Source organism: Notothenia coriiceps, unplaced genomic scaffold, assembly GCF_000735185.1.
Source record: "Notothenia coriiceps isolate Sejong01 unplaced genomic scaffold, NC01 NC01_scaffold00009596, whole genome shotgun sequence".
NCBI lineage: Eukaryota > Metazoa > Chordata > Actinopteri > Perciformes > Nototheniidae > Notothenia > Notothenia coriiceps.
In genome coordinates, this window is record NW_011342297.1 from 307,883 (window position 1) to 321,904 (window position 14,022).

The 14,022-nt window shown below is 42.6% G+C and overlaps 2 protein-coding genes across 2 annotated transcripts; one reads left to right on the forward strand and one right to left on the reverse strand.

The window, feature by feature from the left end:
- Positions 1-3,422: 3,422 nt before the first annotated feature.
- pgam2 (phosphoglycerate mutase 2 (muscle)) lies at positions 3,423-5,391 on the reverse strand. Its single transcript, XM_010771026.1, has 3 exons — positions 4,883-5,391; positions 4,530-4,710; positions 3,423-3,865 (listed from the first exon to the last, which is right to left on the reverse strand). The coding sequence occupies exons 1-3, from the start codon at positions 5,297-5,299 to the stop codon at positions 3,696-3,698; spliced, it is 768 nt and encodes a 255-aa protein (XP_010769328.1). The 5' UTR covers positions 5,300-5,391; the 3' UTR covers positions 3,423-3,695.
- A 3,173-nt stretch (positions 5,392-8,564) lies between these two features.
- Positions 8,565-11,571, forward strand: LOC104945374 (neurofilament light polypeptide-like). The gene is made up of 4 exons (XM_010771029.1): positions 8,565-9,795; positions 9,915-10,039; positions 10,488-10,873; positions 10,965-11,571. The coding sequence occupies exons 1-4, from the start codon at positions 8,752-8,754 to the stop codon at positions 11,294-11,296; spliced, it is 1,887 nt and encodes a 628-aa protein (XP_010769331.1). The 5' UTR covers positions 8,565-8,751; the 3' UTR covers positions 11,297-11,571.
- The last annotated feature ends 2,451 nt before the right edge of the window (positions 11,572-14,022 follow it).

Consider the following 14,022-nt stretch of genomic DNA (forward strand, 5'->3'; position numbering starts at 1 on the left):
ACACCGAAAATGGAGCCTATTTCACAAATTCAGTACCTACAAAATTTCAAATTGAAGAAGTATAAACTGATTATAATATCAAATGAAAAGTAAGTCCTTCATACTGCCGCCGCGGACCAGGTCATGCGAAGAGGTACAACCACTATACCCAGCTTACGAGGTTTATGGTGGGGAAAGTACACTTGCGCGTGGATTGATCTATGCCGTTGCCGACCGAACTCGCTAGGTGAACTATTTGGGCGCAGCATCATGTCAAATCACTCTCGCGCATAAAAAACTAATCCGGTTGGTCGATGATTTGACCTGCAAGGAGAATACAGCAGGTACAAGAAAAAGTGTTTGAATGTGTACATTAACAGGTTTATGATATCACTTTCCCATCTAAGACACGATCTGACTTTAATTACATTTGTCTCGAGTGTTTCGTCAACTTAATGTGTTGCTTAAAATAATACTTCTGCATGCAGTATGTGACACTGTGAGTGTTGCACGGCCAGACACGGCTCAGCTGACTCAGATAAGGAGATATAGCGGACTGTACTTAATGTTACTCTGATCCGGTTACTTATGTTGTGGCAGATATTTAAGTAAGCTTTCTTAACGCTAATGTTATAATAGTCAGATTGCTCTGAAGATGGGAGGTGATATTCTATTAATGTTCACGTTCACACAGTCGGTGATTTTTGCCGGCCGTCTTTCCTGCAACGGCAGCTTTTCTGTATTTCCTTTCTCCTGTAATATGACTTGATCGCTTTAAACTCCGCACCCTGAGCTCTGATTGGTCAGCAGGCAGTGCTTTCACTGAGTTGATCTCTTAGCCTGCAACCTAACCTGCTCCGGGGCAGGTTAGCCGCACAGCCTAAATTACCATGGAGATCTAGCCTGCTAAAAAGAAAACCAGCGTCGTAGGACCGGAAAGCCCGAGTTTTCCCTGAAGTTAGCCGGCTAAGCGAAAATCCTGCTTCGTAGTATACCCCCCAGATGCATAAAGATCTGCATTTATTTACAAAAAGGCCTCTATGATTTGTGTGCGTTTTTGTTTTGCGTTAACAATCTTTTTTGTGTTTCTGCCGTTTCTTCAGCACTCACACCTGACTCGGTGCTTTGCTGATGTCATGAGGGGACACCATAACGCACAGATCTCCTTCAGAGAGAAATGCAAAGCACAGATTCAGAGACATCTGGAGATTGGTGAGTTGCAAAAATACAAATAAAACCAAAACATAAACATTTAAACCCCCCCTACTTGGCGCAGTGTTGTGTAAATAGACTTTAAATGATAACCTTATCATGCTGGTATAGCTATTAAAGCTTTTTATATAAGAATAAAAGGTTGCCTAAACTAGTTTGAGTACTTAATATACAAAGTTCATTTTGTGGGTGAAGTATCCTTTTAAACTAGATCGCTTGAAAATCTCTTCAATTCATATTTTTGTGTCTATTTCAGTGGATAAAGTGACTACAGATGAAGAGTTCGAGGATATGCTGCACAGTGACAATCTTTCCATCTTCATTTCTGATGTAAGTGCTATTCCCTTTAGTTCCTGGCCACAAAAACGCTTATTCAATTCTTGGAAATATCCACTATAGTTTATTTTTAGTTGGATCGACTAGTGTACTTTTCTTTTACAGGTCAACTCTAATGCTCGGATTTCAAGCCAAGCTTTGAGTGAGATTGAATCCCGTCATCAGGACATCATCTGCCTCGAGTCCAGCATCAAAGAGCTGCACGAGATATTTGTAGACACTGCCATGCTGTTGGAGATTCAGGTTACTTGCCTTTTTGGAATTGTTTAATGACCACTGATACAAAGAAATATACTAATGTGAAAATGATGTTCTTCCTCTATCAGGGGGAGTTGATGAACAACATTGAAAAAGCTGTGACGAGCGCTGCAGAGTATGTGGACGCGTCCAAAACTGAAACGTATGAAGCAGTCATGTACAAGAAAGACAGACACAAGATTGGATTGCTCCCAAACTTCTTCAACTCTTTCAGGAGGAAAAAGGCTGCTAGAACTGCTAAAGATCAAAACACCTCAGACTGAGCTCCTGAAACTGTTTGAACATCCAAAAACCATTAGATCAACGTCAACGCCTGCTCGATGGTACCCACTTTCATCTGATGGTACGCTGCCTGTCTGCCCCCTCAAAGGAAAATGAGGAAGCTGTTATCTTAAAGTTAAAATCTTTTTCATTTGTACTTGCTATCACAAGGACCGGAAATGAAACTGGTGCAGTGGACAAGCCTCGCAAGCTTTATTTGTAGGTTACCTGTTGTGTATAATGAAGGCAACATACAATCTAAAAAAATAAGAATTTAACTGTTTACAGACTCCCAGTGCCGGGACTGTAAAGGTCTTCAGTTATGCGGAACGCTGTATACCCATCTCAATAATACAAAAATATTTTAACTGTAGCTACATTTTTTTATTCACCACAGCCGGTGTTCCCCTAAGTCGCCAGTAGGTGGCATAACAACATTAGGTAGAGCTTTGGATCATTTACCTTCCCTTCTCTCTGCAGTCCTGCTCAACTCTTGTGTGTGATACTGTGTGTTTTTCTAATGCTATTTAATGTCACGTTGTCTAAAATATATGTGATGTCATAGGATAAACTATGAGACCAATAGTTAAATAAACCTATGTGGTAAATGCTACTTTACATAATTTGTATCTGGTGTTTTTTTTGTAACATGTGGATGAAAACAGGGAACAGGAGTCCAACATTAGGTTTGATGCACAAAAAATATAGGGAAAGGTCTACAATTACCCCTTATCCCGCCATACAGAAGTCCTAATTCAAGCACAATCAACATAGTACTGGTTTCATGTTCTTTGGCCACCACAAGCAAATGCAAAGCTTAAAATATCTGCCAGGCACATTCAGTATTGTGATAAAGATAGTAGAGAGAGGGGCTGGAAATCTTATATTGTTCAGACCAGTGACTGCGGAGGTCATAGCACATCTAGTTTAAATGTGTTTAAACATTCAGTGCCTTTTTGTGTCCTGTACATGGAGGCATTGTCATTATGAAAGACACTACAAAATGGTTCTTCATGGAGTTCTGGTCACCATCAATGTATCGTTACCTATTCCTTTAATTGGTTACCTATTCCTTTAATTGGTCTGTCTTTATGATAGTGGTTTGCTTGGGACTATTTGTCGCTCATGTGCTTCTCAGTGTTATCTGACTGTAGGAGAGGACAGACAACAACTTTTAGACAAGCTGCATCATGGGAATCCTGCCAGGATGCACCCATTGACCTCTCTCTCTCCCGCTTCTCTCTCAGATTAGATTTCACTGCACTTTGCTCAAACCAATGATTTCCATAGGAAACTAAAGAGGAAAAGGATGACCATGTAATACTAAGAAAGGAAAGGTTAAATAAGATAAGGTCAAAAAATAAACATACACAGGCCTACATAAAAACATAGTTTCTTTATTGGTTGGGTGGTGAGGCCCTCAACATAGAGCTTGAGCACCATTTTGAAAGGGCTGAGTGATAAAACAGAGGGCCCAGGCTGTCTGCTTTGATTGACAGATCATCCCTCTGTCATTTAAACAAACAGGCTCGTCTTCAAAATAACCAGTAAATATTTCCCCAGTTGGAATGGATTACAAGGCTTGACATAAGAGGAAAGGTTGAAGAACAAAAAGGGGGATCAGTCTCTTTTTCCTGCCTCCTCACGGCTTACTTCTTGGCTTTGCCCTGAGCCGCTACGGCCTCCATGGCCTTCTTCACGGTTTCCTCATCACCGAGGAACGCCATGGGCTTCGTAGGCTTCAGGTTTGCGTCCAGCTCGTACACGATTGGGATTCCTGTGGGCAGGTTCAGCTCCATGATGGCTGCATCGGACATACCTGGGAACACAGGCAGACGGATAGACGCGCAGGTCAGCAAACAGAGAGAGGGAATGTAATCGATACCGAAAACGGCTGCCTGGGCCCAGCTAGACAGACAGGAAGGACGATTTTACATAATAAATGTTATTAGCAATACAGGTTTTCTTTTTGTCTAATAGTATTAGAAGTTTTTTGTATCAACGCGTAACTAATCCAACAAACTTTATCTACTTGTTTCTCTGATCCATGCCACCTACTTTCCCTTTCTGACATTTACTGTTGCCTTTTAGACTCTTATCAATGTCTGGCCACTCCTTGAAAAAGTACAACCTTTCTACATAAAGGTCGTGACTGTAATGGGAACCAAGCTCATGAACCCTGTCCCTGAGCTGAGTCCCGGCATGCTATTTTTATAACCGTAATCCACGTGTGTGTGTGTGTGTGTGTGTGTGTGTGTGTGTGAGAGTGAGATAGCAAATACACATAAGTGTCTGTGATTATTTAGGCTCTGGCCTTGTATGCAAATGCATTGGAAGCTGATTTCAAACCGAATTATTTGATTAATTCTCGATTGCCATTTTGCTGGGGTAGTGTCAACATGTCAACATTGACCTTTACTACTCCCTGCAGAACTGTCTTTCTTTTCTTTAAGCTTTGTCTACCTGCAAACTGCAATGCTCACCCTCAAGATGCTTGACGATGCCACGAAGGCTGTTTCCGTGAGCAGCGATGATGACGTTCTTTCCGGCCTTGATTTCAGGAGCAATGACGTCATTCCAGAAAGGCAGGGCGCGGGCGATGGTGTCCTTCAGGGACTCACATGTAGGGAGCTCACCGGGCTTCAGATTCTTGTAGCGCCGGGACTGGAGGTAGAATAGTGGAAGGTTGTTTATTCCCATAACAATTGACAGAAGTTACATAGCTGACTGATACAACTGTTGAAAATCATTGAGTGCTTCCTCCCATTCTTGAGAAAATCATGAATTTACAGTTATTCTACACTAGCCAATACTTCTTCTCCCCTAGTTGTCTCACCTCACTGATGATTTTGTTGTAAGCGTGCTCCTTGTCCATGGGTGGAGGTGGGGTATCAAAGGAGCGGCGCCAGATCTTCACCTGCTCCTCTCCATGTTTTTCCGCCGTCTCTGCCTTGTTGAGCCCGGTGAGGCCTCCGTAGTGACGCTCGTTCAGGCGCCAGGTACGATGCACAGGCAGCCACATCTGGTCCGTGCCTTCCATGATGGTCCACAGGGTCTTGACGGCACGTTTCAGCACGGAGGTGTAGCACACATCGAACTTCATGCCTGCATCCTTGATAGCCTGGGCTCCACGCTTGGCCTCCTCCATGCCCTTCTCACTGAGGTCAGCATCGAACCAGCCGCAGAAACGGTTCTCCTGGTTCCATGCGCTCTCACCGTGGCGCACAATAACCAAACGATGTACGGCAGCCATGTTTACAGTGTGTCTCCTGAGTTTAACTTCCCTCAGCCCTTTTAAGTTGTGCACACACACACACTGTCTGACCAACAGTGAGCCCAAGCCAGCATACCACACTCTTTTTATAGCTGCCTGGATAGTGACAGAGAATAGCAGACAGGCCTCTTGAACTTCCCACCTGTGAGAGGCATTCATGCTCTGATGGACACATGAGACCCGCCAATGGAAGCAGGCCTCTGCTATGCTGGAGAGACATGTGGTGGCTGGAAGGCCAGAGGTCAGATATAAAGCCAAAATAGCAACATGACTTTTAAACTGAGATCTGTTGAACAAAAGTGTAAAGATCAGAGTTGGCTGCAGAGTTCATTGAGGGTTTGATCCCTGAGAGAGAAACTGCAGCTCATTACACTGTGAAGGGTTCATATGTTCAGTATATAATATGTGTTTACAGTGCATTTGTTGTGTGTATAACAATGGCAAAGAGGCCTTACACAGATCAACCCAGTTACAACACTGTGGTAGAGGAAAACCAACCATGTTGCCAAAACACACACACACACACACACACACACACACACACACACACACACACACACACACACACACACACACACACACACACACGCACACATGCACGCACACACACACACACACACAAACACAACTCACACCACTTTTGCTACGACTATTACCGCTATTAATAATAGTCATTGTTTATTAAAAGAATGCAAACACCAAAATACATGAATGTGAACTGACAAAAGATTTTCAGTTAAAATAAATAGTTATAATGCATCCCTTACGATCTCAAACTACATACTGACTTATCTTAAAGGATTGACCTGGTTAAACCTTAACATATACATCAGCAATATCAAACTAAAACATGCATTGGAGTTTATAAAGTGTCATTACTGTCCATCCCCTCTAGGAGATGCTGTTGTATCATTCCTACATGCAACAAGTCTCACTGTATTAAAGTATACTAAGAAATCCTTGCAGTTTACCTAAACATTTCAGTAAGACACAGATGCACATTAACACATCATTAATGCTTGTAGCAGCATGGGGTTGTCAGTATCAATACAGAATACTGATTCAAGTTATTGTTATTCTGGAGTTGAGGATGGTAGTGTTCCATATTCATGGTAATATTATACGGCAAATAATCAAAGCCAATTATTCCGCAGCATGAAATGTAATGTTGGGAAGCACTTAAACTTTCAGGACAGAGACCAAAGTGCTGATAAAGAGTGGAAAATAAGCCACAGAGCCAAAGCTGTCAGGCAATGTCAATGTCTCCTGCCACCCCCAATCCAATTATGATCCATATATAGTAAAAAAAGAGGAATTCAATAATCCAAAAATATGATATTAATGGAATTTCAGGCTAAATGCCAGCCTTAGTGATGTGATCTTCTGTACGAAGTGAGGGCTAACAAAGATGATGCTGCAGGAAAAACACTAGTTTGAAAACCATATTCATGTCTAATTCAGGAAGATTAATAACTAGTTTGCTGGTTCTGTATCACTGACATATTTACTTTTTCTACGTGCCCTGTTTCCTGTAAAATCACTTTTGTTTTTAACTGCATTTATATGACAGCAAGATAACAATTGTTGATTGCATAATGAAATGGGAGCGCTTTGAATATGGATGTCGCTGCATTACAATGTTAACGTTTAACCAGTCATATGATGCTGTCATTAGTTTGTCCTTGATGCCTGGGAATTTAATATGTAATCATTTGAATGTTAGACTAAGGCTGAACTTTTATGTTAATCAGCTTCACAGGGAGGGAGGACAGGCATCAAGCTCGAAATTAGCACATTGTTAATTTGTCCGGGGAAGAGAAGTTAATGGTCTACTTTCTCTCTCTCATTTCCCCAGGTGCTGTGGGCATCTTGTCAGCGGTGCAGATTGTCAGACTGCTGTTAGTGTGGGAGGCGGTGTACACAGCTTGTGTGAACACAACTGTTACGATGACTCAGCCTGCTGCAGAGTCCATGCTGCCCCCACTAAACCCGCCCCACCACCAACCTCACACTTGCTGTTTAGGTTCAGCACCGCATGTGAGTACAGCGGGCCTTTGCTGCAAAGGCAAATAGATGGAGCGTTCACAATAAGGATCATATGCACACAGAAACACAGATATTGCTGCAAAGCACTGCAAAGCTCTTTGTGCATGATGGAGCTCGAAAGCACGATTCATTTCCCAGCATAAACTTTCACTGAGCCACTGCCTACCTGCAGATACACAAACACACACATAGTCACAAGTCACACAAGAAAAAGAAATGCAAGTCAGCAGCTAGGTGTAATTGACCTGTCTGGGTGTGTGTGCTGTAGATAAGAGGGACTGGTATTGATTGAATTGAAAGAACACCCCTGAAAAAAGGCCAAAAAAATATGTTTCTCTATTCAGAAATACAACAACATTTATCTTAATACGTTACGGTTAGGATAAGTCATCATAACACTTGCTATATCTCTTGTCAAATCATTATAAACCTTATTTATTCATATATTGTGCACAGGCATTCCAGTTCTCCCTTTACACTAAGGGTTTTTCATTCATGCAACTATGACACAAAAGCACTGCTAGATTTGTACCTGTTTTACTGAACTCGGATAATTTATGCTGTGAGTCTTTCATATGATAATTATTTTGCATCAAAACAAATTATTGTCAACATTATCCATCAAAAATATGCACTACTAATAATTGTTCTACCTTATAGAAAGACAAAGAAGATGGAAGAGAAAGAAACAATTTTTTTAACCATATTCATATTTCTACTTTTGTATAGTGTCAATACAGCATGTTTAGGTGAGATGTTATCACTGCAGGTGTTTTAAGGTTGTGGGTGTAGTTCTGCTCTCCACCAGAGGGAAAGATGCTGTGTCATGTTAGTAAAATCAGGACACCCCCTCCCCCTTCTCTCTCTCCTGCAGTGTGGATAGCACAACGAGTATGTTTTTGCCATGTTCTTTCTCGCTATATAATTGATGTAACTCCTAACTAAATGTATCAAAGTACTATTCACTATTGTTGTGGTCAGAGTCCAGTTGATTACTCTTGTTTAGTCAAATCTGTATTACAGTTGATTTAATTAAGAAACTTGGACGCATGTTACTGTTATGACAAGAAGTATGGAATCTTTTAACATTTCATTTCAAATAAATCTACCCTCCTGTCTTTTCGCTTCTTCTCTACATCTTCTTCTTACTTCCCTCATTGATCCTCTCTATCTCTTTTCTCTCTGTTGCAGTGTGAGCCTATCGAGCCTGCATTGTCAGAGCTTGGGGAAAGCGCTTGCGTCAGATCTCACCGTCCTGCTATAAAAGCACGGACCGCAGCAGCAGAGAGCAGTGGAGCTTAAACCTGAGCCCTACAAACACCTCCACACACTCTCACACACACAGAGAGGAGAGGGAGAGCAGCCTGTCTTCCCACAACCCCACAATGAGTAGCATCGGATATGACCCCTACTACACCGCCTCGCCGTACAAGCGCTGGTATGCCGAGGCTCCCCCTCGTGTGGCGGTGACCAGAGGGAGGACGCACTCCGTCTACTCCTCCCATGCTTCCCCTCTGTCCTCCTCCCGGGTGCAGTACTCCTCTCCCGGACGGAAGCTGCTCTCCTCCTCCTCCAGAGCCTCCTCTGTGGAGCTGGAGCTCAGCCAGGCCACCCAGATCAGCTCCGAGTTCCGCACCGTACGCACCAAAGAGCGCGGCCAGCTGCAGGACCTCAACGACCGCTTTGCCGGCTTCATTGAGAGGGTGCATGAGCTGGAGCAGCAGAACCGTGCTCTGGAGTCAGAGCTGCTGCTGCTGAGGCAGAAGCACAATGAGCCGTCCCGCCTGAGAGCGCTGTACGAGCAGGAGGCCCGGTCCCTGAGGGCCGCCGTGGACGAGGCCAGGGCAGAACAACAGTCCGTCCTGGGACAGAGGGAGCGGCTGGAGCAAACCCTGAGCGCCTTGCAGAGTCAATATGAAGAGGAGATTATGGGTCGAGAAGAGGCCGAGGGCAGGATGATGGACGCCCGCCGCGAAGCCGACCAGGCCGCCTTGACTAAGGCCGAAATGGAAAACAGAGTCGAAAGTCTGCTGGGAGAGCTGGCCTTCCTCAAGAGGATTAATGAAGGGGAGGTGGTGGAGCTCCAGGCCCAGGTCCAGATGAGTGTTCAGGTGGCAGTAGAGTCTGAGACCGCCACTCCAGACCTCTCTGGGGCTCTCAGGGACATCCGGTCCCAGTATGAAAAGCTGGCATCGAGGAACATGCAGACAGCAGAGGAGTGGTTCAGAGGCAAGGTGGGCTCCATGACCGAAACCGTGGCCCAGCACAGCGACGCCATAAGGAGCTCCAAAGACGAAGCAGGAGAGTACCGCCGCCAGCTCCAGGCCCGCCTGCTCGATATCGATGCCTGCAGAGGCATCAACGAATCCCTGGAGAAGCAGCTCCACCACACGCAGGAGAAGCAGAGCGCTGAGATAGACGCCATGCACGTCAGTAGTGGTTACAGATATCGTGATGTGTTAATTATACACAGCTTCTGATTTTAGGGGTTCTGTATAACTTAAGTGTTCAATATCATGTTATATATGTGTGTTTGTCTTTTATTTAGGAGACCATTGCAGAGTTGGAGAGTGAGCAGAGGGGCACCAAACAGGAGATGGCACGCTACATGAAGGATTACCAGGACCTGCTGAATGTCAAGATGGCTCTGGACATTGAGATTGCTGCATACAGGTGAGAGTCATTCTGGGAAATAAAGCTTTACATTGTGAAAGTGTTGCATAAATACCGGATTATGGGGAGGCAGAAGGTTTTCATAGATGTGTAGTTCATTCAAAAGGTAATTTAAGGTCAAAATGTGTTAACCCTCCGATAAAAGTAACCTGCATAAACATCTGGATAAAGTCGAATTCAAACAGCTAAGCTAAAGCATTTCTCATGCTTGTTTTTATTTGGCTAGATTAGTTAATGTCATTAAGTGAATGGCAAAACTAAATGTAAAATTTATTCAAACTTTTTTTTTCGAAAATATGTTTATTTTGTTACACATTCTGCAAAAAGTCACTACTCAAAGATGTATTATTACAAATGTTTACTTTTCACACTTGATATCACACACTGTACCGTTGCATGTTTATGAGTGGCCACTATGACTTTTCTGTCTATTTCCCAACCTCTACAGGAAGCTTCTGGAAGGGGAGGAGTCTCGCTTCAGTGGGGGCGTGTCCTCTCTGTACAGCCATAGTTTCTCAGCACCCTCCTACTCCCGGCCCCTCCTCTCCAGCGTGAGCTCCGGCACCTCCTACATGATGACATCACGCCTGCTCAGCTCCAGCCTGCTCAGCTCCAGCCTCAGCACCAACGAGGGAATCATCTTCGCCAGCCACGCCCAGCAAGCAGAGGCCAGCCCACCTGGGGAGGAAGAGGAGGTGAAGGAGGAAGAGGGAGGAGAAGTGACAGAGGAGACCAAGGAGGAAGAAGAGAAGGAGGATGAAGAGGGAGGAGAGGAGGAGGGAGATAAGGAGAAAGAAGATGAAGAAGGGGCCAAGGGAGATGAAAAGGCAGAGGGTTAGTGCATTGGTTTCTTTTTAAATGTTTTAATTGTTCAATTAAACCTCAATGTGTTCAATAATAATACAATGGTCCTCTTTGAATACAGGTGGTGATGAGGAAGAGCAAAAGGAAGAGGTGACAGAGGCAGCTGAAGATGACGGGGGAAAAGAGGACAAGGAAGAAGGACAGGAAGCTGAGGTCAAGGAGGAAGCACAAGAGGAGATAAAAACAGAAGCAGAGGACAAAGATGGGGACGCAAAAGAAGAAGAGAAAGACAAGAAGGAAGAGGTGAAGAAAAGTGAGCAGAAGGAAGATAAAGCGGACGCCAAGAAAGACGACAAAGCTGCTCCAAAATTAGATGACAAACCTGATACCAAAAAGGAGAAAGAGGCCAAATCCGAAGCTGCAGAAGAAAAAAGCACAAAGGGTAAAAAGTAAGCCAGTAGCCTCAGCAAACTTCAATCAAGACCTTCCTTTAGCTTGACAACCAGCAGAGGCATCTATGCTATGCTCTCCAGTCTGCTTTTGGTGCCCAATAAAACAGTCTGATAGCCATTTACAGCATTAAATCAAGGTAAACTGCTTGCCAACATCCAGAATATTCCATAATGGTCTGTGTCGCACACTTCCTGATGAGTGTTATATGTGTAATTGCTGAATGCCAAAGTGAGCGTGTACGTTTTTGGTGTTTAAATAAACACCTCTTAAAGCCATGTGTGTCATCGATTTGAGTATTTGAGTACTTATATTGATAATGTGTCACTAATTAGATGTTTCCCAGTCATTCAGCAGATTAGAAACATTGACAGGGAATCATTATACTAACACATATATAGGCCGAACATTTTCCATGACTGATAATGACCCCCCCCCCGGGCTGAAGCAAGACAAATGTTGAAGAACAACATTATTTGACACTTCTCATAAAATACAGTATAACCTAAAAACATATATTGATAATGTAACACGTAAAACTAAATTGATATTTCCTACCACCACTTTTAGTATTTGTTTTCCCCTTTACAAGGCCATAAAAAAGCCTGTTAATGTACACTCCCATAATGCTTTGGTGGTTGTAAACAGGAAGTAAAGTGTTGCCCTGTACTGTGAGATTTGGGGTAAACAACTTGAACGGTTTGTGTAACGTTCAAAGGCAATGAAACTAGGAATAATGCAAAGCGTATATGTGTTAACGATTTACTTGAATATAACTCCGAAAGGTGTTTTAAGTAGCCTACCGCCATGAGATGTGCGTCCTGAGCTGCTGTGCCAGCTGCTTTCTCTTTTGGTATGCAGGTCAAATCTCCGTTTTCTTTCTTTAAACATGCAGGTAATACAACCTGAATGTATCACAATAAGGGTTTAGCTGCTACAGTATAACTGCAGTACTTTGGTAGCCTAGGTCATGAACTGTAGATGTTAGCTAATTAGCTAATGTTAAGCTGAAGTTAGTGAGGGGTTGGATATTCGACACACATTCACTGGCCCTCTGTCTTTACCAGTTGTTTATCTCTGGGATCAAACTCCCTGCTAATGAGAGTTATTCAAGAAATATAGATATGTGTCTCAAGTGGCACCCCTTTTTTTAGAATAACTAATGTGTCATGATGAATTGATTTTAAAAGTACATTTCAATAGAAGATATTTTCCTTTTTTTTACCCCAATAGCTTTCTTGTCATGTGACCCATTGACATGGTCCATACACATAGTAGCCTTCTACACAGTAACAACACCCTTACAAGTTAGTTACACCCTTATTATTGGATGTAAAGGAATGTTTTATTTCAAATTATTTGTTTTATGAAACTTCTGCTGTTCATTAAAAGGTCTTGCTTTTCTCCCAGTGTGGCTCTAAATTAATGCAATTGTAATACACTGGATGAGAAGGACATACTTATGTTAATGCAATTTTACTAATGACTCCAAATCAATTCATCATAGAGTGGTGCAGGGATGACGTATTTACCCGGAAGTAAGCTGCCCATGGGTTCCCTCGACAAAAAAGCAATGGGATTTCTCCATAGGATTTTGGAAAATAGTTAGAAATAAGGTGTGTGGAAAATAAACCTGGTTGATAAATGCACGTTTTGTTCAGCCGGATAATTTCCACATGTCTACCCTACTTTTATCATTTTCGAATCATAAATCTAATCGCCAGAAGCAAAATGCTAACGTTATGCTATAAACGAACTACAGCCGAGTACAGCAGGGTCGCACGACTTCAACGTCACGCAAACTTAAGATCCATATTCAAAAATACAGATTCTAAATTGTGCAAGTTGAATCGTTTGATTTAACTGTTTGCAGGAAGCAGGTACTTGCTTTCAAGCAGAACAGGGGCAAACAAACTTAGCGGGAGTGTTTACGTGTTCGGCGTAATGACGTACAACGGCCTCGACAACTTCTGTAGTCCTATAAAGCCACTTGTTAACAACCATCGTTTTTCAGACACGTAAACTCTTCAAAAATCACCAGTGGGGTCACTGCTGATGTATTTAATGTCGTAGAACAAAACGTGATCTGTCTCTTAAATTTGTGTCAACCACAGACCTTATTTCCAGCTATTTTCCTAAATCCTATGCAGAAATCCCATTGACTCTGAGTTGACGGAACCGGTAGTGGTAAAATCCTAACTCACTTCCGGGTATTAGGACTCGTCACTGCTCCACTCTATTGTATTACTACAGTGTGCAAAGAGGACACATCTGTTTTTATTGGATTTTAGGGCTTTTTCTCGTAACACTTTATATTAAGGCACACAAATTAACCATTTAGCAGTAGGCTATATTGGCTCTTTATTAGTCATTATAAAACACTTATTAATGCCTTATTCTACATGACCATATTCTACAAGTAATAAGCCATTAGTTGAGAGTTTTTCCTCAATAACCCTCTAATTAGTGCTTATTTATTGCAAGTAAGGAAGTTGTTGTACATGAGTTTTGGTCTTAATATGCGCTGCTCAATATGGGCCTAATAAGGCAATAGTAGCACAAGAATAGTAATTCTCCCATAATAACACTTAACAAATATGATCTATTCTTATGGAACAAGACATGAAACTATAAGTGTTAATTGTGTCTAATACTGTATGCATGTTAATTAACAACTAGTTGATGGTTAATTTGTGTACCTTAATATAAAGTGTTACCGTTATTTGCAT

Bases quoted from the DNA above. Each gene is read 5' to 3' on its own strand.
- LOC104945374 (XM_010771029.1), top strand. From the start codon at position 8,752: ATGAGTAGCATCGGATATGACCCCTACTACACCGCCTCGCCGTACAAG. The intron at 9,796-9,914 runs GTCAGTAGTGGT...TCTTTTATTTAG, and splicing joins CTGAGATAGACGCCATGCAC to GAGACCATTGCAGAGTTGGA. The intron at 10,040-10,487 runs GTGAGAGTCATT...CAACCTCTACAG, and splicing joins ATTGAGATTGCTGCATACAG to GAAGCTTCTGGAAGGGGAGG.
- pgam2 (XM_010771026.1), bottom strand. From the start codon at position 5,299: ATGGCTGCCGTACATCGTTTGGTTATTGTGCGCCACGGTGAGAGCGCA. The intron at 4,711-4,882 runs GTGAGACAACTA...TTCTACCTCCAG, and splicing joins ACAACAAAATCATCAGTGAG to TCCCGGCGCTACAAGAATCT. The intron at 3,866-4,529 runs GTGAGCATTGCA...CTGTGTTCCCAG, and splicing joins CATCGTCAAGCATCTTGAGG to GTATGTCCGATGCAGCCATC.